Source organism: Bombina bombina, chromosome 9 (assembly GCF_027579735.1).
Source record: "Bombina bombina isolate aBomBom1 chromosome 9, aBomBom1.pri, whole genome shotgun sequence".
Taxonomy (NCBI): domain Eukaryota; kingdom Metazoa; phylum Chordata; class Amphibia; order Anura; family Bombinatoridae; genus Bombina; species Bombina bombina.
In genome coordinates this window covers 144204945-144228049 of record NC_069507.1, presented here as the reverse complement: position 1 = coordinate 144228049, position 23105 = coordinate 144204945, and the positions used below count along the sequence as shown (strand labels likewise).

General features: G+C 38.2%; 1 protein-coding gene across 2 annotated transcripts in view; it reads left to right on the top strand.

Annotated features, from left to right (window-relative positions):
• MYOF (myoferlin) overlaps nt 1-23105 on the top strand; it is a 313269-nt gene that overhangs the window by 281106 nt on the left and 9058 nt on the right. For both annotated transcript variants that reach the window (XM_053692421.1, XM_053692420.1), the window contains 2 exons: nt 15915-16056; nt 18318-18417. In XM_053692421.1, coding sequence (XP_053548396.1) covers nt 15915-16056; nt 18318-18417 — 242 coding nt within the window. The remainder of the gene's footprint in view (nt 1-15914; nt 16057-18317; nt 18418-23105) is intronic.

Sequence of the window (23105 nt, the reverse complement as noted above, 5' to 3'; positions counted from 1 at the left end):
AAAATTCTTTTCCGTTTCCGGCGTCATACGTGTCGCCGGAAGTTGCGTCATTTTTTGACGTTATTTTGCGCCAAAAATGTCGGCGTTCCGGATGTGGCGTCATTTTTGGCGCCAAAAAGCATTTAGGCGCCAAATAATGTGGGCGTCTTATTTGGCGCTAAAAAATATGGGCGTCGCTTTTGTCTCCACATTATTTAAGTCTCATTTTTCATTGCTTCTGGTTGCTAGAAGCTTGTTCTTTGGCATTTTTTCCCATTCCTGAAACTGTCATTTAAGGAATTTGATCAATTTTGCTTTATATGTTGTTGTTTTTTCTCTTACATATTGCAAGATGTCTCACGTTGCATCTGAGTCAGAAGATACTGCAGGAAAATCGCTGTCTAGTGCTGGATCTACCAAAGCTAAGTGTACCTGCTGTAAACTTTTGGTAGCTATTCCTCCAGCTGTTGTTTGTATTGATTGTCATGACAAACTTGTTAATGCAGATAATATTTCCTTTAGTAAAGTACCATTGCCTGTTGCAGTTCCTTCAACATCTAAGGTGCAGAATGTTCCTGATGACATAAGAGATTTTGTTTCTGAATCCATAAAGAAGGCTATGTCTGTTATTTCTCCTTCTAATAAACGTAAAAAATCTTTTAAAACTTCTCTCCCTACAGATGAATTTTTAAATGAACATCATCATTCTGATTCTGATGACTCTTCTGGTTCAGAGGATTCTGTCTCAGAGGTTGATGCAGATAAATCTTCATATTCATTTAAAATGGAATTTATTCGTTCTTTACTTAAAGAAGTTCTAATTGCTTTAGAAATAGAGGATTCTGGTCCTCTTGATACTAATTCTAAACGTTTGGATAAGGTATTTAAATCTCCTGTGGTTATTCCAGAAGTTTTTCCTGTTCCTAATGCTATTTCTGCAGTAATTTCCAAAGAATGGGATAAATTGGGTAATTCATTTACTCCTTCTAAACGTTTTAAGCAATTATATCCTGTGCCGTCTGACAGATTAGAATTTTGGGACAAAATCCCTAAAGTTGATGGGGCTATTTCTACCCTTGCTAAACGTACAACTATTCCTACGTCAGATGGTACTTCGTTTAAGGATCCTTTAGATAGGAAAATTGAATCCTTTCTAAGAAAAGCTTATCTGTGTTCAGGTAATCTTCTTAGACCTGCTATATCTTTGGCTGATGTTGCTGCAGCTTCAACTTTTTGGTTGGAAACCTTAGCGCAACAAGTAACACATCATGATTCTCATGATATTATTCTTCTTCTTCAGCATGCTAATAATTTTATCTGTGATGCCATCTTTGATATTATCAGGGTTGATGTCAGGTTTATGTCTCTAGCTATTTTAGCTAGAAGAGCTTTATGGCTTAAGACTTGGAATGCTGATATGGCTTCTAAATCAACTCTACTTTCCATTTCTTTCCAGGGTAACAAATTATTTGGTTCTCAGTTGGATTCTATTATTTCAACTGTTACTGGTGGGAAAGGAACTTTTTTACCACAGGATAAAAAATCTAAGGGTAAAAACAGAGCTAATAATCGTTTTCGTTCCTTTCGTTTCAACAAAGAACAAAAACCTGATCCTTCATCCTCAGGAGCAGTTTCAGTTTGGAAACCATCTCCAATCTGGAATAAATCCAAGCCAGCCAGAAAGGCAAAGCCTGCTTCTAAGTCCACATGAAGGTGCGGCCCTCATTCCAGCTCAGCTGGTAGGGGGCAGGTTACGTTTTTTCAAAGAAATTTGGATCAATTCTGTTCACAATCTTTGGATTCAGAACATTGTTTCAGAAGGGTACAGAATTGGTTTCAAGATGAGACCTCCTGCAAAGAGATTTTTTCTTTCCCGTGTCCCAGTAAATCCAGTAAAAGCTCAAGCATTTCTGAATTGTGTTTCAGATCTAGAGTTGACTGGAGTAATTATGCCAGTTCCAGTTCAGGAACAGGGGATGGGGTTTTATTCAAATCTCTTCATTGTACCAAAGAAGGAGAATTCCTTCAGACCAGTTCTGGATCTAAAAATATTGAATCGTTATGTAAGGATACCAACGTTTAAGATGGTAACTGTAAGGACTATCTTGCCTTTTGTTCAGCAAGGGAATTATATGTCCACAATAGATTTACAGGATGCATATCTGCATATTCCGATTCATCCGGATCATTATCGGTTCCTGAGATTCTCTTTTCTGGACAAGCATTACCAGTTTGTGGCTCTGCCGTTTGGCCTTGCTACAGCTCCAAGAATTTTTACAAAGGTTCTCGGTGCCCTTCTGTCTGTAATCAGAGAACAGGGTATTGTGGTATTTCCTTATTTGGACGATATATTGGTACTTGCTCAGTCTTTACATTTAGCAGAATTTCATACGAATCGACTTGTGTTGTTTCTTCAAGATCATGGTTGGAGGATCAATTTACCAAAAAGTTCATTGATTCCTCAGACAAGGGTAACTTTTCTGGGTTTCCAAATAGATTCAGTGTCCATGACTCTGTCTTTAACAGACAAGAGGTGTCTAAAACTGATGGCAGCTTGTCGAAACCTTCAGTCACAATCATTCCCTTCGGTAGCCTTATGCATGGAAATTCTAGGTCTTATGACTGCTGCATCGGACGCGATCCCCTTTGCTCGTTTTCACATGCGACCTCTTCAGCTTTGTATGCTGAATCAATGGTGCAAGGATTACACAAAGATATCTCAATTAGTATCTTTAAAACCGATTGTTCGACACTCTCTAACGTGGTGGACAGATCACCATCGTTTAATTCAGGGGGCTTCTTTTGTGCTTCCGACCTGGACTGTAATTTCAACAGGTTGGGGAGCTGTGTGGGGATCTCTGACGGCACAAGGAGTTTGGGAATCTCAGGAGGTGAGATTACCGATCAATATTTTGGAACTCCGTGCAATTTTCAGAGCTCTTCAGTTTTGGCCTCTTCTGAAGAGAGAATCGTTCATTTGTTTTCAGACAGACAATGTCACAACTGTGGCATACATCAATCATCAAGGAGGAACTCACAGTCCTCTGGCTATGAAAGAAGTATCTCGAATTTTGGTTTGGGCGGAATCCAGCTCCTGTCTAATCTCTGCTGTTCATATCCCAGGTATAGACAATTGGGAAGCGGATTATCTCAGTCGCCAAACGTTGCATCCGGGCGAATGGTCTCTTCACCCAGAGGTATTTCTTCAGATCGTTCAAATGTGGGAACTTCCAGAAATAGATTTGATGGCGTCCCATCTAAACAAGAAACTTCCCAGGTATCTGTCCAGATCCCGGGATCCTCAGGCGGAGGCAGTGGATGCATTATCACTTCCTTGGAAGTATCATCCTGCCTATATCTTTCCGCCTCTAGTTCTTCTTCCAAGAGTAATCTCCAAGATTCTGAAGGAATGCTCGTTTGTTCTGCTGGTAGCTCCGGCATGGCCTCACAGGTTTTGGTATGCGGATCTTGTCCGGATGGCCTCTTGCCAACCGTGGACTCTTCCGTTAAGACCAGACCTTCTGTCACAAGGTCCTTTTTTCCATCAGGATCTGAAATCCTTAAATTTAAAGGTATGGAGATTGAACTCTTGATTCTTCGTCAAAGAGGTTTCTCTGACGCTGTGATTAATACTATGTTACAGGCTCGTAAATCTGTATCTAGAGAGATATATTATAGAGTCTGGAAGACTTATATTTCTTGGTGTATTTCTCATCATTTTTCTTGGCATTCTTTTAGAATTCCGAGAATTTTACAGTTTCTTCAGGATGGTTTAGATAAAGGTTTGTCCGCAAGTTCCTTGAAAGGACAAATCTCTGCTCTTTCTGTTCTTTTTCATAGAAAGATTGCTATTCTTCCTGATATTCATTGTTTTGTACAAGCTTTGGTTCGTATAAAACCGGTCATTAAGTCAATTTCTCCTCCTTGGAGTTTGAATTTGGTTCTGGGGGCTCTTCAAGCTCCTCCGTTTGAACCTATGCATTCATTGGACATTAAATTACTTTCTTGGAAAGTTTTGTTCCTTTTGGCCATCTCTTCTGCCAGAAGAGTTTCTGAATTATCTGCTCTTTCTTGTGAGTCTCCTTTTCAGATTTTTCATCAGGATAAGGCGGTGTTGCGAACTTCTTTTGAATTTTTACCTAAAGTTGTGAATTCCAACAACATTAGTAGAGAAATTGTGGTTCCTTCATTATGTCCTAATCCTAAGAATTCTAAGGAGAAATCGTTGCATTCTTTGGATGTTGTTAGAGCTTTGAAATATTATGTTGAAGCTACTAAATCTTTCAGAAAGACTTCTAGTCTATTTGTTATCTTTTCCGGTTCTAGAAAAGGCCAGAAAGCTTCTGCCATTTCTTTGGCATCTTGGTTGAAATCTTTAATTCATCTTGCCTATGTTGAGTCGGGTAAAACTCCGCCTCAGAGAATTACAGCTCATTCTACTAGGTCAGTTTCTACTTCCTGGGCGTTTAGGAATGAAGCTTCGGTTGATCAGATTTGCAAAGCAGCAACTTGGTCCTCTTTGCATACTTTTACTAAATTCTACCATTTTGATGTATTTTCTTCTTCTGAAGCAGTTTTTGGTAGAAAAGTACTTCAGGCAGCGGTTTCAGTTTGAATCTTCTGCTTATGTTTTTCGTTAAACTTTATTTTGGGTGTGGATTATTTTCAGCAGGAATTGGCTGTCTTTATTTTATCCCTCCCTCTCTAGTGACTCTTGTGTGGAAAGATCCACATCTTGGGTAATCATTATCCCATACGTCACTAGCTCATGGACTCTTGCTAATTACATGAAAGAAAACATAATTTATGTAAGAACTTACCTGATAAATTCATTTCTTTCATATTAGCAAGAGTCCATGAGGCCCGCCCTTTTTTTGGGGTGGTTATGATTTTTTTGTATAAAGCACAATTATTCCAATTCCTTATTTTTTATGCTTTCGCACTTTTTTCTTATCACCCCACTTCTTGGCTATTCGTTAAACTGAATTGTGGGTGTGGTGAGGGGTGTATTTATAGGCATTTTGAGGTTTGGGAAACTTTGCCCCTCCTGGTAGGAATGTATATCCCATACGTCACTAGCTCATGGACTCTTGCTAATATGAAAGAAATGAATTTATCAGGTAAGTTCTTACATAAATTATGTTTTTTCTACCATTTATCTGGCCCCATGTATTATGTGACAGACATCAGCCAATCACAGACTAGTATACTTATACCCTGTGAGCTTGTGCACATGCTCAGTAGGATATTGTCCCCCAGAAAGTGTCCCTTTTAATTTTAAGTTGTTCTGTGGATAAAAGATGATTCAGTATACTATATATGTTTCCTTTTTTATGCTTGATGATTGTAACATCAATTAAAAAATAAAAAAGGAAGCTAAACCAATTTTAGTATTGCCCTGATTGTTTTTGTTTTAGTGGTTGTGGGATATTTTACAAGTTGGACTTGTAAAGCTAAGTAATTATTTTACAAGTTGGACTTGTAAAGCTAAGTAATGTAATAAACCAATATTAGTTTGACAGATAGGTTGGGGGGGGTCAGCACATACTGATGGGAGCTTTGATCATATGTGTTGCATATAAACAACACATATTTGAGTACTTCTTTATTATAAAAAAAATGATTAATGCTAACAAAATGCTGACATTTTGTTAAGTTCTATTCTGTAATCCAGCAAGATAACTATAGAGACCCGTTAGCTATGTAGCCTGTCCTGTTTATTTTTATCAATGGGCTTAAGATCATCTATTTCCAAAAATAGATAAGGATTTACTTATAGATCTCTGACCATGTGATTTGCCTATATCCCAAAAGTAGTCAAAGCTAGTAATATACTGCAAACAATTGCGTAAATGTGTTTTGCATGTTCAGTGTGTAGTATCTCACTCACTTACTTTACAAATCAGTAGACTCCATTTTCCAACTCATTGAAAGTCTTGGGCATCTCTTAAGTAAAATTATATTATACTGTTTCTTTAATTGAGCCTAATAAATATCGGTTTGCACTGAGATATTTTTTACTTTAAAGGGACAGGAAACCCCAAAAATGTAATTCATGATTCAGATATAACATACAAATTTAAACATCTTATCAATTTACTTTGCCATCCTTTGCTGAAGTATTGCACTACTGGCAGTTAGATAAACATATCTAAGTAGCCAATCACAAGAGACTAATGTGTGCAGGCACCAATCACTAGCTAGCTCCCACTAGTGTAGAATATGTGTATTCATTTTCAACAATGGATACCAAGAGAACAAAGCACATTTAAAAAAAGAAGTGACTTTAAAAGTGTCTTATAATTAAATGCTGATCTGAATCTGATTATTGCAAATTTAATTTTGACTTTCCTATTCCTTTAATACAAAGCAATTCTTCCCCCTGAATTTTAACATAATGCGTTTTCAAATCATTGTATTCTAGTAAAACCTCATTAACCTTATATACAAAAAAATCTGATTTAAAAAAATGTTAGATTAGTTGACTGTGAAATTAAATGAAAGATTTGTATTTAATGCTTGTATACATTTAGATGTAACAATTCAGTTTATTTGTTCAGTTATCTTGTTTTTACTAAGCTATATAGTTGCTAAGATTGTGCCTTTTTTTTCTAAGTTACGATAGCTTATTTTCCTATAGCAGGGGTAGCTAACTTATTGTATGAGTATCCAGAGGGCTCGATTTATCAAGTCCTTCGCCTCCCTATGAGGTTCTCGATTTATCAAGCAGCAGCCATCAGGCCGTTGCTTCCCTACCCTGTTCTCAACCTGTAAGGTGGAGAATTTTAATATCTACGGTCTCGTCCGACTGGGGAGATTGACCGCTTCTGCACGAGCGTGATTGGCTGTGTGTGGGCAGGGAGTGGGACTGCACGCAAGCGCAAAATAATGCTTGTGTGCAATGCTGAATTCCGCCAGTAGATTGCTGCCCACCAGAGGTGAGCTGGCGTGGACAGGGCCGAATATGTACGCGCCTGTCGGCCCTTGCTTGATAAATCGAGCCCAAAGTAGCAATCAAAACAAATTTGCTGGCACTCTGAGCTTCCAGGGTATTGCATGTTTCATTGGCTGCAGTTTTAGTGCTTTTGCATTGTCTCTTTATTATGTATTTATTGATTATGCTAATCTTCTGTTTTTAGTAGCCCTTTAATACACTGTTTTTCTTCTGAATCCACGCAATATATCGGCAATTAAAGAGACATGAAACTGGAAAAAAAAGTTTCCATCATTCAAAAGAACATTGCAATAAATAATATTCACTAAATACTTCTTCATTTTCATGCAATTTTATAATAAAATTCCTTCCTTTTCCAAACTCACCGTGGGACTCATTATACGAGTCCTTTACCTGTGGGCTACCTGGGTAGGGCGTTTGTGTTTGTTCACAGCGATGCACATTCATAAGTGTAGCTCTGTTTTAGTTGTATATGTCACCTACACAGCTACAGCGCTGCAAGAGCCCACATAGCTGCTGACAGCCTGTTGACAATGCGCGTGTGCAAATTTAGGACTACGCCCTGGTTGGATTGTCTTCATTAAAAGTCATGCCCATGCGACTGTGTTGCTTCCAATGCGTATGTAACCGGAGCATGCACTGCACTGAATTATATTCAAATCAGAAGAAGTTTAAGTGTCAATGATTGGCTGCATTATTTGCTTGTGGAACGAACAACCTTTTCTCTTGTTAAGTGTGTTCAGTCCACGGGTCATCCATTACTTATGGGATATATTCTCCTCCCCAACAGGAAGTTGCAAGAGGATCACCCAAGCAGAGCTGCTATATAGCTCCTCCCCTCACATGTCATATCCAGTCATTCTCTTGCAACCCTCAACAAAGAAGGAGGTCGCGGGAGGAGTTGGAGTTTTTACTTAATTATTCTTCAATCAAAAGTTTGTTATTTTAAATGGCACCGGAGTGTGCTGTTTTTTCTATCTCAGGCATTATTTGGAAGAAGAAACTGCCTGCGTTTTCTATGATCTTAGCAGGCGTAACTAAGATCCACTGGCTGTTCTCGACATTCTGAGGAGTGGGGTAACTTCAGAACATGGGGATAGCATGCGGGGTCCACCGCAAATGAGGTATGTGCAGTACAATATTTTCTGGGAATGGAATTGACTAAGAAAATACTGCTGTTACCCGTATGATGTAAGTACAGCCTTAAATGCAGTAGTAGTGACTGGTATCAGGCTGATAAATGTATGCACAGTAGAGTTATTTTCTAGGGACTAGAATTTGACTCTGAAAATACTGTTAATAATGAAATAATGCTTAAGCCTTATCTGCAGTGGTAGCGACTGGTTGCAGGCTTAGTAATAACTTTGCATGACATTTAAAGAAGTTTATTTTCAAAACGTTTACTGGCATGTTATTCGTTTTGTGAGGTACTTTGGTGATAAATCCTTTGGGCATGAATTTTTTTCCACATGGCTAACGTATATTTCTGCATAGAAACCGTTATATCAGGTCTCCCACTGTTGTAAATGAGCGGGAGGGGCCTCTTTTTAGCGCCTTGTTGCGCAGTTAAAATTCTAGCACAGTCTTCCTGCTTCTTCCTCCTTGATCCAGGACGTCTCTAGAGAGCTCAGGGGTCTTCAAAATTCGTTTTTTGAGGGAGGTAATCAGTCACAGCAGACCTGTGACAGTGTGTTAGACTGTGATAAAAACGTTTTATATTAATTTGATATCCGTTTTTTTGGGTACTGAGGGGTTAATCATCCGGTTGCTAATGGGTGCAATCGTCTGCTAATTAATACATTTAAAGAATTGTTGACTATAACTGAATTATTCTTTAGTTACTCAACTGTGTTTTTTAAAAGCGCTGCAGCATTTTTTATATTGCTTGCAAACTTATTGAAAGTATTTTCCAAGCTTGCTAGCTTCATTGCTAGTCTGTTTAAACATGTCTGATACAGAGGAATCTGCTTGTTCATTTTGTTTAAAAGCCGTTGTGGAGCCCAATAGAAATATGTGTACCAATTGTATTGATGTTACTTTGAAAAATCAATCTGTACCGCTTAAAAAGTTATCACCAGACAACGAGGGGGCAGTTATGCCGTCTAACTCTCCTCACGTGTCAGTACCTTCGTCTCCCGCTCGGGAGGTGCGTGAGATTGAGGCGCCAAGTACATCAAGGCCCTTACAAATCACTTTACATGATATGGCTAATGTTATGAAAGAAGTATTATACAATATGCCAGAGTTAAGAGGCAAGCGCGACAGTTCTGGGTTAAGGACAGAGCGCGCCGATGACACGAGAGCCATGTCTGATACTGCGTCACAATTTGCAGAACATGAGGACGGAGAGCTTCATTCTGTGGGTGACGGTTCTGATTCGGGGAGACCGGATTCAGAAATTTCAAATTTTAAATTTAAGCTTGAGAACCTCCGCGTGTTGCTAGGGGAGGTGTTAGCGGCTCTGAATGATTGTGACACGGTGGCAATCCCAGAGAAATTATGTAAGCTGGATAAATACTACGCGGTACCGGTGTGTACTGACGTTTTTCCTATACCAAAGAGACTTACAGAGATTATTAGTAAGGAGTGGGATAGACCCGGTGTGCCTTTTTCCCCTTCTCCGATATTTAGAAAAATGTTCCCTATAGACGCCACCACACGAGACTTATGGCAGACGGTCCCTAAGGTGGAGGGAGCAGTTTCTACTTTAGCCAAGCGTACCACTATCCCGGTGGAGGATAGCTGTGCTTTCTCAGATCCAATGGATAAAAAATTAGAGGGTTATCTTAAGAAAATGTTTATTCAACAAGGTTTTATATAACAGCCTCTTGCATGCATTGCGCCTGTCACTGCTGCAGCGGCATTCTGGTTTGAGTCTCTGGAAGAGGCAATTCGCACAGCGCCATTGGATGAGTCTCTGAGCAAGATTAGAACCCTTAAGCTGGCTAATGCGTTTGTTTCGGATGCCGTAGTGCATTTAACCAAACTTACGGCTAAAAATTCCGGATTCGCCATACAGGCGCGCAGAGCGCTTTGGCTTAAATCCTGGTCAGCAGATGTAACTTCTAAGTCTAAATTACTAAACATTCCTTTCAAAGGGCAGACCTTATTCGGGCCCGGCTTGAAGGAAATTATTGCTGACATTACTGGAGGTAAGGGCCACACGCTTCCTCAGGACAAGGCCAAATCGAAGGCCAAACAGTCTAATTTTCGTGCCTTTCGTAATTTCAAGGCAGGAGCAGCATCAACTTCCTCCGCTCCAAAACAGGAAGGAACTACTGCTCGTTACAGACAGGGTTGGAAAGGCAACCAGTCATGGAACAAGGGCAAGCAGGCCAGAAAGCCTACTTCCGCCCCTAAGACAGCATGAAGTCAGGGCCCCCTTTCCGGAGACGGATCTAGTGGGGGGCAGACTCTCTCTCTTCGCCCAGGCTTGGGCAAGAGATGTACAGGATCCCTGGATGCTGGAGATTATATCTCAGGGATACCTTCTGGATTTCAAGACTTCTCCTCCACAAGGGAGGTTTCATCTGTCAAGGTTATCAACAAACCTAGTAAAGAAAGAGGCATTTCTACAATGTGTACAAGACCTCTTAGTGATGGGAGTGATCCACCCAGTTCCGCGGACGGAACAGGGGCAAGGGTTTTATTCAAATCTGTTTGTGGTTCCCAAGAAAGAGGGAACCTTCAGACCAATCTTAGATTTAAAAATCTTAAACAAATTCCTAAGGGTTCCATCGTTCAAGATGGAAACCATTCGGTCCATCCTACCCATGATCCAAGAGGGTCAATATATGACCACAGTGGATTTAAAGGATGCCTATCTTCACATACCGATTCACAAAGATCATTATCGGTACCTAAGGTTTGCCTTTCTAGACAGGCATTACCAGTTTGTAGCGCTTCCCTTCGGGTTGGCTATGGCCCCGAGAATTTTTACAAAGGTTCTGGGCTCTCTTCTGGCGGTACTAAGACCACGAGGCATAGCGGTGGCTCCGTACCTAGACGACATTCTGATACAAGCGTCAAGTTTTCAAAATGCAAAGTCTCATACAGAGATAGTTCTAGCATTTCTGAGGTCGCATGGGTGGAAAGTGAACGTGGAAAAGAGTTCTCTGTTACCACTCACAAGGGTCCCTTTTCTAGGGACTCTTATAGATTCTGTAGAGATGAAGATTTACCTGACGGAGTCCAGGCTATCAAAACTTCTCAATGCTTGCCGTGTCCTTCACTCCATTCCAAGCCCATCAGTAGCTCAGTGCATGGAAGTGATCGGCTTAATGGTCGCGGCGATGGAAATAGTGCCATTTGCGCGCCTACATCTCAGACCGCTGCAACTATGCATGCTAAGTCAATGGAACGGGGATTACTCAGATCTGTCCCCTTTGCTAAATCTGGACCAGGAGACCAGAGATTCTCTTCTCTGGTGGTTATCTCAGGTTCATCTGTCCAAAGGAATGTCCTTTCGCAGACCAGATTGGATGATTGTGACAACAGATGCCAGCCTACTAGGCTGGGGAGCAGTCTGGAACTCCCTGAAGGCTCAGGGATCGTGGACTCAGGAGGAGAAACTCCTCCCAATAAACATTCTAGAATTAAGGGCAATATTCAATGCTCTTCTAGCTTTGCCTCAGTTGGCAACACTGAGGTTCATCAGATTTCAGTCGGACAACATCACGACTGTGGCTTACATCAATCATCAAGGGGGAACCAGGAGTTCCCTAGCGATGTTGGAAGTCTCGAAGATAATTCGCTGGGCAGAGTCTCACTCTTGCCACCTGTCAGCGATCTACATCCCAGGCGTGGAGAACTGGGAGGCGAATTTTTTAAGTCGCCAGACTTTTCATCCGGGGGAGTGGGAACTTCACCCGGAGGTATTTGCCCAACTAATTCTTCGTTGGGGCAAACCGGATCTGGATCTCATGGCATCTCGCTAGAACGCCAAGCTTCCTTGTTACGGATCCAGGTCCAGGGACCCGGGAGCGGTGCTGGTAGATGCACTAGCAGCCCCTTGGGTTTTCAACATAGCTTATGTGTTTCCAACTTTTCCGTTGCTTCCTCGACTGATTGCCAGGATCAAACAGGAGAGAGCATCGGTGATTCTGATGGCGCCTGCGTGGCCACGCAGGACCTGGTATGCAGACCTAGTGGACATGTCGTCCTGTCCACCATGGTCTCTACCCCTGAGGCAGGACCTTCTAATTCAGGGTCCTTTCAACCATCCAAACCTAATTTCTCTGAGGCTGACTGCTTGGAAATTGAACGTTTGATTTTATCAAAGCGTGGGTTTTCGGATTCGGTTATTGATACATAAATACAGGCTCGGAAACCTGTTACCAGAAAAATTTACCACAAGATATGGCGTAAATATTTATATTGGTGTGAATCCAAGAGTTACTCATGGAGTAAGGTTAGGATTCCTAGGATATTGTCTCTTCTACAAGAGGGTTTAGAAAAGGGCTTATCCGCTAGTTCACTAAAGGGACAGATTTCTGCTCTGTCTATTCTTTTACACAAGCGTCTGGCAGAGAATCCAGACATCCAGGCTTTTTGTCAGGCTTTGGCTAGGATTAAGCCTGTGTTTAAAACTGTTGCTCCTCCGTGGAGCTTAAACTTGGTTCTTAAAGTTTTCCAGGGTGTTCCGTTTGAACCCCTTCATTCCATTGATATTAAGCTTTTATCTTGGAAAGTTCTGTTTTTTATGGCTATTTCCTCGGCTCGAAGAGTCTCTGAGTTATCTGCCTTACATTGTGATTCTCCTTATCTGATCTTTCATTCAGACAAGGTAGTCCTGCGTACTAAACCTGGGTTTTTACCTAAGGTTGTTTCTAACAAGAATATCAATCAAGAGATTGTTGTTCCATCCTTATGTCCTAATCCTTCTTCAAAGAAGGAACGTCTTTTGCATAATCTAGACGTGGTCCGTGCTCTGAAGTTCTACTTACAGGCAACTAAAGATTTTCGACAAACTTCTTCTCTGTTTGTCGTTTACTCTGGACAGAGGAGAGGTCAAAAGGCTTCGGCTTCCTCTCTCTCTTTTTGGCTTCGTAGCATAATACGCTTAGCCTATGAGACTGCTGGACAGCAGCCTCCTGAAAGAATTACAGCTCATTCCACTAGAGCTGTGGCTTCCACCTGGGCCTTTAAGAATGAGGCCTCTGTTGAACAGATTTGCAAGGCTGCAACTTTTTCCAAATTTTACAAATTTGACACTTTTGCTTCTTCGGAGGCTGTTTTTGGGAGAAAGGTTCTACAGGCAGTGGTTCCTTCTGTTTAATGTTCCTGCCTTGTCCCTCCCATCATCCGTGTACTTTAGCTTTGGTATTGGTATCCCATAAGTAATGGATGACCCGTGGACTGAACACACTTAACAAGAGAAAACATAATTTATGCTTACCTGATAAATTTATTTCTCTTGTAGTGTGTTCAGTCCACGGCCCGCCCTGTCTATTTGAGGCAGGTTCTAAATTTTAAATTATAACTCCAGTCACCACTGCACCCTGTAGTTTCTCCTTTCTCGTCTTGTTTCGGTCGAATGACTGGATATGACATGTGAGGGGAGGAGCTATATAGCAGCTCTGCTTGGGTGATCCTCTTGCAACTTCCTGTTGGGGAGGAGAATATATCCCATAAGTAATGGATGACCCGTGGACTGAACACACTACAAGAGAAATAAATTTATCAGGTAAGCATAAATTATGTTTTTTGCTGGGTTGTCATTTGTGACAAAATCATGGAAATATTACTTTTAAACTATTCAGAAGTTTTATTTTTCATATTTTATTTCATAATATATTTTCTTGGTATATGCAAATTTGAATAGTTTTTTATAAATCCATAATATATATAAACAATTAAAGCTTAATTTTTCTTTAATGCCTAATACAATTTGAGGCAATTTGGGCATGCAGTCTCAAGTTTTCATCCCCGTTGTAAAGAGGCTGATACCTGTAAGATATACTGTACCTTTTATGGATGACCTTTCAGATGACACTCAAAATATAGCATACTCTCAAAAGCTGATAATGTTGTTACAGATTATATACTCTTACAAGTATAAACTATACAGATTGTTTATCATTTTCATTATAATGAGCTGCCATTAAACATCATGAACTTAAAGGGACTCTAAACCCAATTTTTTTTTCTTTTGTGATTCAGATAGAGCATGCAATTTTAAGCAACTTTCTTATTTGCTCCTATTCTCAAATTTTCTTCATTCTCTTGGTATCTTTATTTGAATAGCAAGAATGTAAGTTTAAATGCCGGCCCATTTTTGGTGGACAACCTGGGTTGTTCTTTCTGATTGGTGGATAAATTCACCCACCAATAAACAAGTGCTGTCTAGGTTCTGATCCAAAAATTGGCTGGCTCCTTAGCTAAGATGCCTTTTTCAAATAAAGATAGCAAGAGAACAAAGGAAATTTGATAATAGGAGTGGATTAGAAAGTTGCTTAAAATTGCATGCTCTATCTGAATCATGAAAGAAAAATTCGGGTTCAGTGTCCCTTTAAGGAGTAATAAAGGGGCATCCCATAAATATTAAATTGATTTCATCATAATGGCCTACCGTTCCATCCACTTAAGGGACACTCAAGTCAAAATGAAGTTTTATGATTTAGAAAGAGAAGAAGTTTTAGGACATTTTCCAATTTACTTCCATTATCAAATTTTGCGCAGTCTATTTATAGTCACACTTTCTGGGGAACAAGATCCTACTGAGAATGTGCACAAGCTCACAGGGTATACGTATACCCCCCTCTGAAGAAGCGTTATGTGAAATGCGCGTTTCTTTAGAGTGGTGTCTTTTTAATGTGCTTGCTGTGACAGTGGTTTTTGATACTCAACAAGAGGCTATTGATGTTTGAATGCGGTAGCGGCGCACTTCTCCTTTGCTTAGTGGGATCTATCTACCCTTGATCCTTTTTTGCTTAACTTTAACCTCTGCATTGCCAAAATAATATATATATACTATCATAGGGAAAGATAAAATCAAATCAACTTCCGCTATAGAAGTTTAGCCGCTCAGGAAACATATAGTTATATTATAGCTTCTGCAACATTTTCAATTTTCTCAACTGTTCAGCTCAAGTGATTTTAACCCAGTATGTATGTCGGTATGACAGAAGTTGCACTTTATTAAAGATGAGATGAAAGAAGTATGAATGATAGTGACACTAATATAGTTATTTAATTTGGGTTAAAGACATTATTCCTTTTGAGGTGCAACCTCTCCTTCGCAACTCATATTTTGTTATACGTATACTAGTCTGTGATTGGCTGATGTCTGTCCCATGACACAGGAGGCAGGAAAATGGGAGAGAGAAAAAAAAAATCTAATGCTTATTTGAAATTCAGAGTAGATGTTGTTGCATTGTCTCTTTATTATGCACTTGTTAATTATGCAGTTTTACTGCATTGAGTGGACCTTTTACATTTTCAAAAGTACAATTATTTTTTTAATTGTATTTGCTTTATCAAAATGTCTGCTTTCGACTCAGCTTTTTTTTTTTTTTGACAGTTGGTACCAATTTTTAATATTTAACTTTTTCTGAAATTTTGCGGTTTAATAAACTGTTAACCTCTTGTAGAATAAGCTATATGAATGTATAAAGATAACCAGACAGAGTAGAATTCATATATTTGTTTTTTTAAACTTTTTCCAAAGCTTGCAGTTGTTTAGTGAACCAGGCATGCCCTCTTGTCTTGTGGCATTTTGCTAGATTGTATTTCTTTTAGCTAAATTACCACCAGATGCGTCATATTAGCAAATGGGTATACAGGCAGTCCAGACATGAGGTTACTTTACTCATTACTTGATTTCATGGTTGGAATAGGACCAGCTGAATGTGCAATAAAGCAACAGTGAAAAATTTTAAACACACAATTTGTAATCAGCGCTAACCTTTTTTTGGAAGATACCAAATCACTAGCTCTCTAGGTTATATAAAACCCAAATATGTTTGCATATTACTTTCAGTTGGATTCCTGGCAACGAAGAAAATAAGCAAAAAACAGATGTGCACTATAGGTCACTGGACGGTGAAGGAAACTTTAACTGGCGATTTGTTTTTCCTTTTGAATACCTTCCAGCGGAACAGCTTTGTATAATTTCGAAAAAGGTAGGTGCTTTATACATTGGTGCTTCTGTATTAATGTTGTTATATTTTAGGCAAGGGATTTTATTTATATTTTATAAATGATTTTTTATGTGAAGAATTACAGGTTAATAGTCAATTTATCACCAACCTGATATGAGTTGACAAGTCAGATTACAGTGTACAGAAAATGTAAAGTTGTAAGTCAGACAAGAAGTCAGGGAACCTTTTAATTCAAAGTTGGTCATTCTTAAAGCTGGATATTGTGTAAAGTTTCTTAATATTGACTATTGAGATACAAAGCAGGTTAACACTTGAACTGAGATATCTGAGTCTCTGATTATATATTAATAATTGTTTAAAAGTATATGGTGTATGGCCATATATTTGACTGCAAAGGGTTATAATATATAGTATATATATATATATATATATATATATATATATATATATATATATATATATATTTTACAGCATCGATAATAAATATTTTTTTCAATATTTACATAACGTGCCTTAAAGGGACACTGAACCCAATTTTTTTTATTTTGTGATTCAGATAGAGCATGCAATTTTAAGCAACTTTCTAATTTAATCCCATTATCAAGTTTTCTTCGTTCTCTTGCTATCTTTATTTGAAAAAGAAGGCATCTAAGTTTTTTTTTTGTTTTTTTTTTGGTTCATAACTCTGGACAGCACTTTTTCATTGGTGGATGAATTTATCCACCAATCAGCAAGGACAACCCAGGTTGTTCACCAAAAATGGGCCTGCATCTAAACTTACATTCTTGCATTTCAAATAAAGATACCAAGAGAATGAAGAAAATTTGATAATAGGAGTAAATTAGAAAGTTTCTTAAAATTTCATGCTCTACCTGAATCACGAAAGAAAAAAAAACTGGGTTCAGTGTCCCTTTAAGATAACTATTTATTTATGTGTGCTAACCCGACACCCTGTTAGATCTACATTGGGAAACCCGAAGTGCATTACACATATTTTACATTCCAATTTTCTTCACGTAGAAGCAAACATTCTTTTTATTTTATATATATATATATATATACACACACAAATATATAGAGATATAAACACAGAAATATCTAGTTTAAAAAAAAAATCTTCCTGTAATGTGAAGAACATCAGAATCTGAAATATTAATAACTCCTGTTTGGTTAGCGTATGTGCGATAAGTGTTACTTTTTTTCTTCTGCGCTCTCTATTGAAGTATACGGAGAGAATAAATTAGCTTGGTTGCGATATCTAGTCCTTTAGTTAGCGCACACATAAGTTTAACTTTCAACTTGTAATACGCCTGCTAACGCTTACGTGCAAAATCTTTTGCCGGTATTATCACTCAAGTGAAAGCGCTAAATAGCTTGCCTTTTTTAGTCTGGTCCAGACTATGGTAGCAAATATCTTAAGGAAGTACAGCTTGGGCCAGAATGTACCATGGGAGGATTAACAGGAAAAGAAGCACAGTGTTGATCAATGATAGAACCAATAGGTATTTAGGGACTCGACTTATTAAAGGGATATTAAACAATAAATACATTCTAGACATAATGATGTCTTCAAAAATTCACCTGAGAATAATATGTAGATGGGTATTTAACAATGATATTAGTTGTTTAAACATTGATATGTGTAAAAGTTTAGTTACTATAAAGTACTTAGATTTCTTTAAGTAATGGACGCCGCCATGTTTGAACTAAGGTTTTATTTCTCTTCTGCTAAGGATTATTAGAGACAGACCTAAACCAGCCAATAAAAGAAAGTGTGCAAACAAGGCTGTATAGAACATAGAATTGCTAAAGTAATGATCTAACAGGGTTTTTACACAGGCTTGCTTGAAAACTCTATTATATTACCTGCTTTTTATCTAATTAAACTAAAGTTTAAATATGGCAGCAGCCAATACTTTATAGAAACTTAGTGAATTTTAGAAATTCAACAAATTCAGTGTTACATAACATGAAAAGAGGACAAAATAAAGTATATTTCAATCAGTTTTTTTTACTACACACATTTTAAACATTTTATATTTCAGTTGCATACTTTTCAATGTCCCTTTTAAGGGGTATATACTTAAGGTAACATTAAAGTTGATATCAATACAGATATAGGTTCCGTGATTATAATGTAAATTAAAAAATCCTTACATCTATATTTGTGTTCAATGATTAGAGTTCTGTTTCCCAAAATGCAGTTTATTGAAAATGCCATTGTTAAGTTGACTAAACTACTTCCCCTTTATATGCAGTCTTATTTTAACCTTTAATTGCAGGAACATTTTTGGAGTCTTGATAAAACAGAATTTAAACTACCACCAAGACTAATTCTTCAAATATGGGACAATGACAAATTCTCCTTGGATGACTACTTAGGTATGGGATTTTTTCTGTGGTTAATTATGATAAATTGAACATATTTTTCTGGAACTCACTTCATTCAAAATGGGAAAATATACAGTACACATTTATTTAAAAAAAATTGTTGTGTCAAAAACAGGCCCATTTATCAAGCTCCGTATGGAGCTTGAAGGGCCGTGTTTCTGGCGAGTCTTCAGACTCGCCAGAAACACAAGTTATGAAGCAGCGATCTAAAGACCGCTGCTTCATAACCCTGTCCGCCTGCTCTGAGCAGGCGGACAGGAACCGCCGGAAATCAACCCGATCGAATACGATCGGGTTGATTGACAGCTCCCTGCTGGCGGCCGATTGGCCGCGAGTCAGCAGGGGGCGGCGTTGCACCAGCAGCTCTTGTGAGCTGCTGGTGCAATGTTAAATGTGGAGAGCGTATTGCTCTCCGCATTTAGCGAGGTCTTGCGGACCTGATCCGCAGTGTCGGATCAGGTCCGCAAGCCCTTTGATAAATGGGCCCCAAAGTGTTAATACACATTACATTTAATATGTACTGAGCTAGAAAATTCTAAGTAATATGATCATTCTTTTTTTGTCTGCCATCGTTATAGGTGGTCTGTTAAAGGATAGATGATTAAGTGTTACAGAAAACAGCAGCTCCTAGCTTTTTTTAACTGAGTAACTCAAGACCATTTCTGATTTTATTAAGATCAACGGCTGCTTTTAGTTTGTTGATAACAGGCCATGTCATTGATGTTAGTTAACATTAGTAAAACTCACCACTGGCTTAAGACTTGCCTCTCTAAAAAGGTACGTGCCAAACCATATGTTACGCATCCTTGTGGAATGGTTACAGAAACCTCTCCAGGGAATAATCATAATTCAAAGAGACACTTTTACTAGTGTGCTGACTGAGTTATAGATGTCTCTTACCAAAATTATTGTTTTAACAATAACCTGTTAGTGTGTCAATGTTTGACCTGGGCTACCACAAAGAAGTGCTGATAACATTAATCAAAAATTGAATAAACAGCTGCTAGTGATGTTGTCATGGATTTGGGGTGATCTAAGAAATACACAACTTAAAGGGACAGTATACTGTTAAATTGTTTTTCTGTTAATGTGTTTCCCATTGCTTTTTTACCAGCTGCATCGTATAACATTTATGAGAATTTGCTTTTAAAAGTTTATTTGTGTATATGAAATATCTGGTTTTGTGTTTTGAAGCCACAACCTAATAAAATGGGTTTAGCTTGTAGGTATAATCAGATCTCATTACTTTATCACATTGTGTACATATACATGCTTCATTATATTATATCTGCCCATAAACCAAAGACCAATACATTTATTACATTATCTCTTATATCCCCCACTGGGAGTGTAATTTCTTCTGCTGGCTGTGTTTACACAGCTTATCTATAGCTTTGACCTAATGCTAGAAACTTTCAGAATAGGTGGGGATACCACAGGCTAAATCAACTACAGATACTCGTCGACTTATGCCCGCGTTACGGTCGTAAAACGATTTGGATGTAAGTCGGTCAAAATATATGGCATGTAAATAATATGGTCTATTGTGTGGTGTGTTGGGCTGATATTTCATGATTAATAATAACAATAACACCAGAGTTGTTTGAAATTCCTTTACTAATACAGTATCATCACAGTATGAATAATAAAATAACATTTACTTTACTGTACCTGTACTGTGCAAATAATAAGATAACATTTACTTTGCAAATAATATTACTGTACTGACATTTACTGTACTGTACCTATACTGTACTGTAATAAAATAACTTTTTTGTACTCTACCTGTAGTACTGTGCAAACAATAAAATGACATTTACTGTACCTTTACAGTAGTTTGCAGGAACTTTAACACTTATTTTACTTTAAACTTTTAAGGAAAAAAAGTAACTGAACTTAAATTTTTCTTTTACTGTACTTCTTGTAAACTTTTACAGTTATGTCATCAGATTATCATCTTGGTGGGTTGAGGCTGGAGGGGTTTCAGATGCAGTGTTCTTTTCAAAAAACATGCTGAGCTTTGTTTGAAACGATTGTTTCTTTTTCTCCTCATAGATTTCACGATAGCCGCGCACAGCATCCTAAATTTGACGGTCAACCTTGTTAAATCTTTCAACATTCTGGTCCATGTTTTCAAAACAGGAGACAGCTTTATTTAGCAATGTAAAGCTGTCAGCCAACCCCTTTGCAGTGAATTTCTTCTCTGGCTCTTCTTCCTCTTTGTCTTCTTCCTCTCTCCTATTTTCCTCTGCAACTCTCTCTGCTTCCAGTTCTATTAGATCTTCATTTGAAAGGTCTTTTGACTCATAATCTAACCGCTCTTCTACATCTTCCACTTCACATTCCAATTCTAGATTGTTTGCCAGTCTCACAATGTTTTCTCGAATTTCATCGAGCTGTTTCAAATCTCTCAAATCTGTTCGCATATCATTTTAGGCACTTCTTCCAACTTCCATTCATGCACTTTTCTGTTACATCCTCCTACAGTTCTGCAATATTTTTTATGCACTGAAGAATGTTATAACTTTTCCAAAAATCACGCAATGTTATGTCAGCATCTGTAGCAGCTATGGCTTGGGAGAATGTAGATCTGAGGGTAGTATGCTTTAAACGTGGCAATTGCCCCTTGGTCCATCGGATGAATGAGTGGTGTTGTGTTGGGTGGCATATAAACCACTTTTTACATCAGGATTAAGGTCGCCCAGGTGTGGTGGATGTCCAGGTGCGTTGTCTAAAATCATTAAAATGTTGAAATGGATTACTTTCCCTAAGCAATATTCACAAACTTGGGGAATGAAACCGTTAGCAAACCAGTCTGTGAACAATGCCTGAGTCATCCACTATTTAGTATTTTACCGGTAATACACAGGCAGCGTGGGCTTATTAATGTTTTTAAATGCACGTGGGTTATATGAGCGATTGATAAGAAATGGCTTAAGCTTAAAACCAACAACGTTTCCTCCAAGTAACAAGCTTACCCGATCCTTGAATGCTTTAAATCTCTGCATGGTTTTTGCTTCTTGGTGAATGTATGTGCGCTCAGGCATCCGTTTCCAGAACAGACCCGTTTCATCAACGTTGAATATTTGTTCAGGTAAATACCCTTCTTCTTGGATTAATTCATCCAAAGTGTCAATGAACTTTGCAGCGGCTTCTGAATCTGCACTTGCTGCTTCTCCTGAAACCCGCACATTATGCAGACTGAATCTTCTTCTAAAACGTTTAAACCATCCAGTGCTTGCCTGGAAATTATCTTTGTAATCCTCACCAGCTTTCTCCTTTAAAGTCTCAAACAAACTTTTAGCCTTCATCTGAATTGTTAGAAGGCTTATGGGTGTACGTTTTTGTATTTGATCTTCTATCCACAAGATTAATAATTTCTCCATTTCGTGAATGGGCCCTTGACGTTGTTTTGTTGTTATTGTTGATTTCATTGGTGCGGAACCTTTTACAGCTTCACGTATGCGTTCCTTGTCCTTAATGATTGTGGAAACTGTGGAATGCAATGGTTTCATATCACACGCGATCGGGTTCACTTTTTTACCTTCGTCATACTGCTTTATTACTTTCATTTTTATCTCCAAATCAAAAGCTTTCCTCTTCTTTGTAGCTTCTTTGCCGCTACACGGTACCGGCCTTTTGGACTGCGACATGGTTAGACCCATGCAAAGGCTGCTGCTTACAGTCACTTCTCATCGCACACAAGCACTGCCTTGCCTTTACACACATACGCAAATGAGCCTCGATTTCAGTCTGTACGGATGGCCGCAAGTCGACGAGTATCTGTATTTAAAATGCCAATATAAGGGTAAAGGAAATACTTATAAACAATTTAATATACACCAACAGGTAAAGTGGATCATTGGGAATAAATTAAAGAGGAGACAATTTTTGAGTAAACTGTCTCTATAAACAATTCTGGTGTTGCAATGATAAGTCAGAGGAAAATTAAAATTATTTTTAACCCCCCCTTTTTATTCTTGATAATGACATGCAAAAAAAGCTTACTATAAATATATTTTAAAATATGGGATTTGTAGTCAATAATTTATTTGTAATCTGTGCTAAGTAAGCACTATTATAATGAACTTTGATTCATTATCATTTCCTAAATTCCACAATTTTTAACAGAAGTTAACAGAATTTCGGCTATTTGCCTACTCAAAAAAAAAAAGTCTTTTGTGACTGATTTTTCTGTAGAAGGGCGATTACCAACTTTTGCGTGAAGTTACACCCTACCATTATAAGTTAGTTTGTAATTCAGGTAGGTAAAGTATACCATTGATAAGAGCCAGTGGCTTCTTTCTAGTGTCAATCTGTCTCAATTTAATGTAACTCATTAAAAAAATAGAGATATCTAGTATGTGCTTTGTCTATAATTCTGCTGTAAATGTGCAAGCATAGTCAGATTTCTAACACTTTTTTTAACTTGACATTTGTAGACCATAATATTTATGATTAAATATTTGTGACATCTCTTATTTCATTTAAAGGACAGTCTACACCAGCATTTTTATTGTTTTAAAAGATAGATAATCCCTTTATTACCGATTCCCCAGTTTTGCATAACCAACACAGTTATATTAATATACTTTTAACCTCTGTGATTATCTTGTATCTAAGTCTCTGCAAACTGCCCCTTTATTTCAGTTCTTTTGACAGACTTGCAGTTTAGCCAA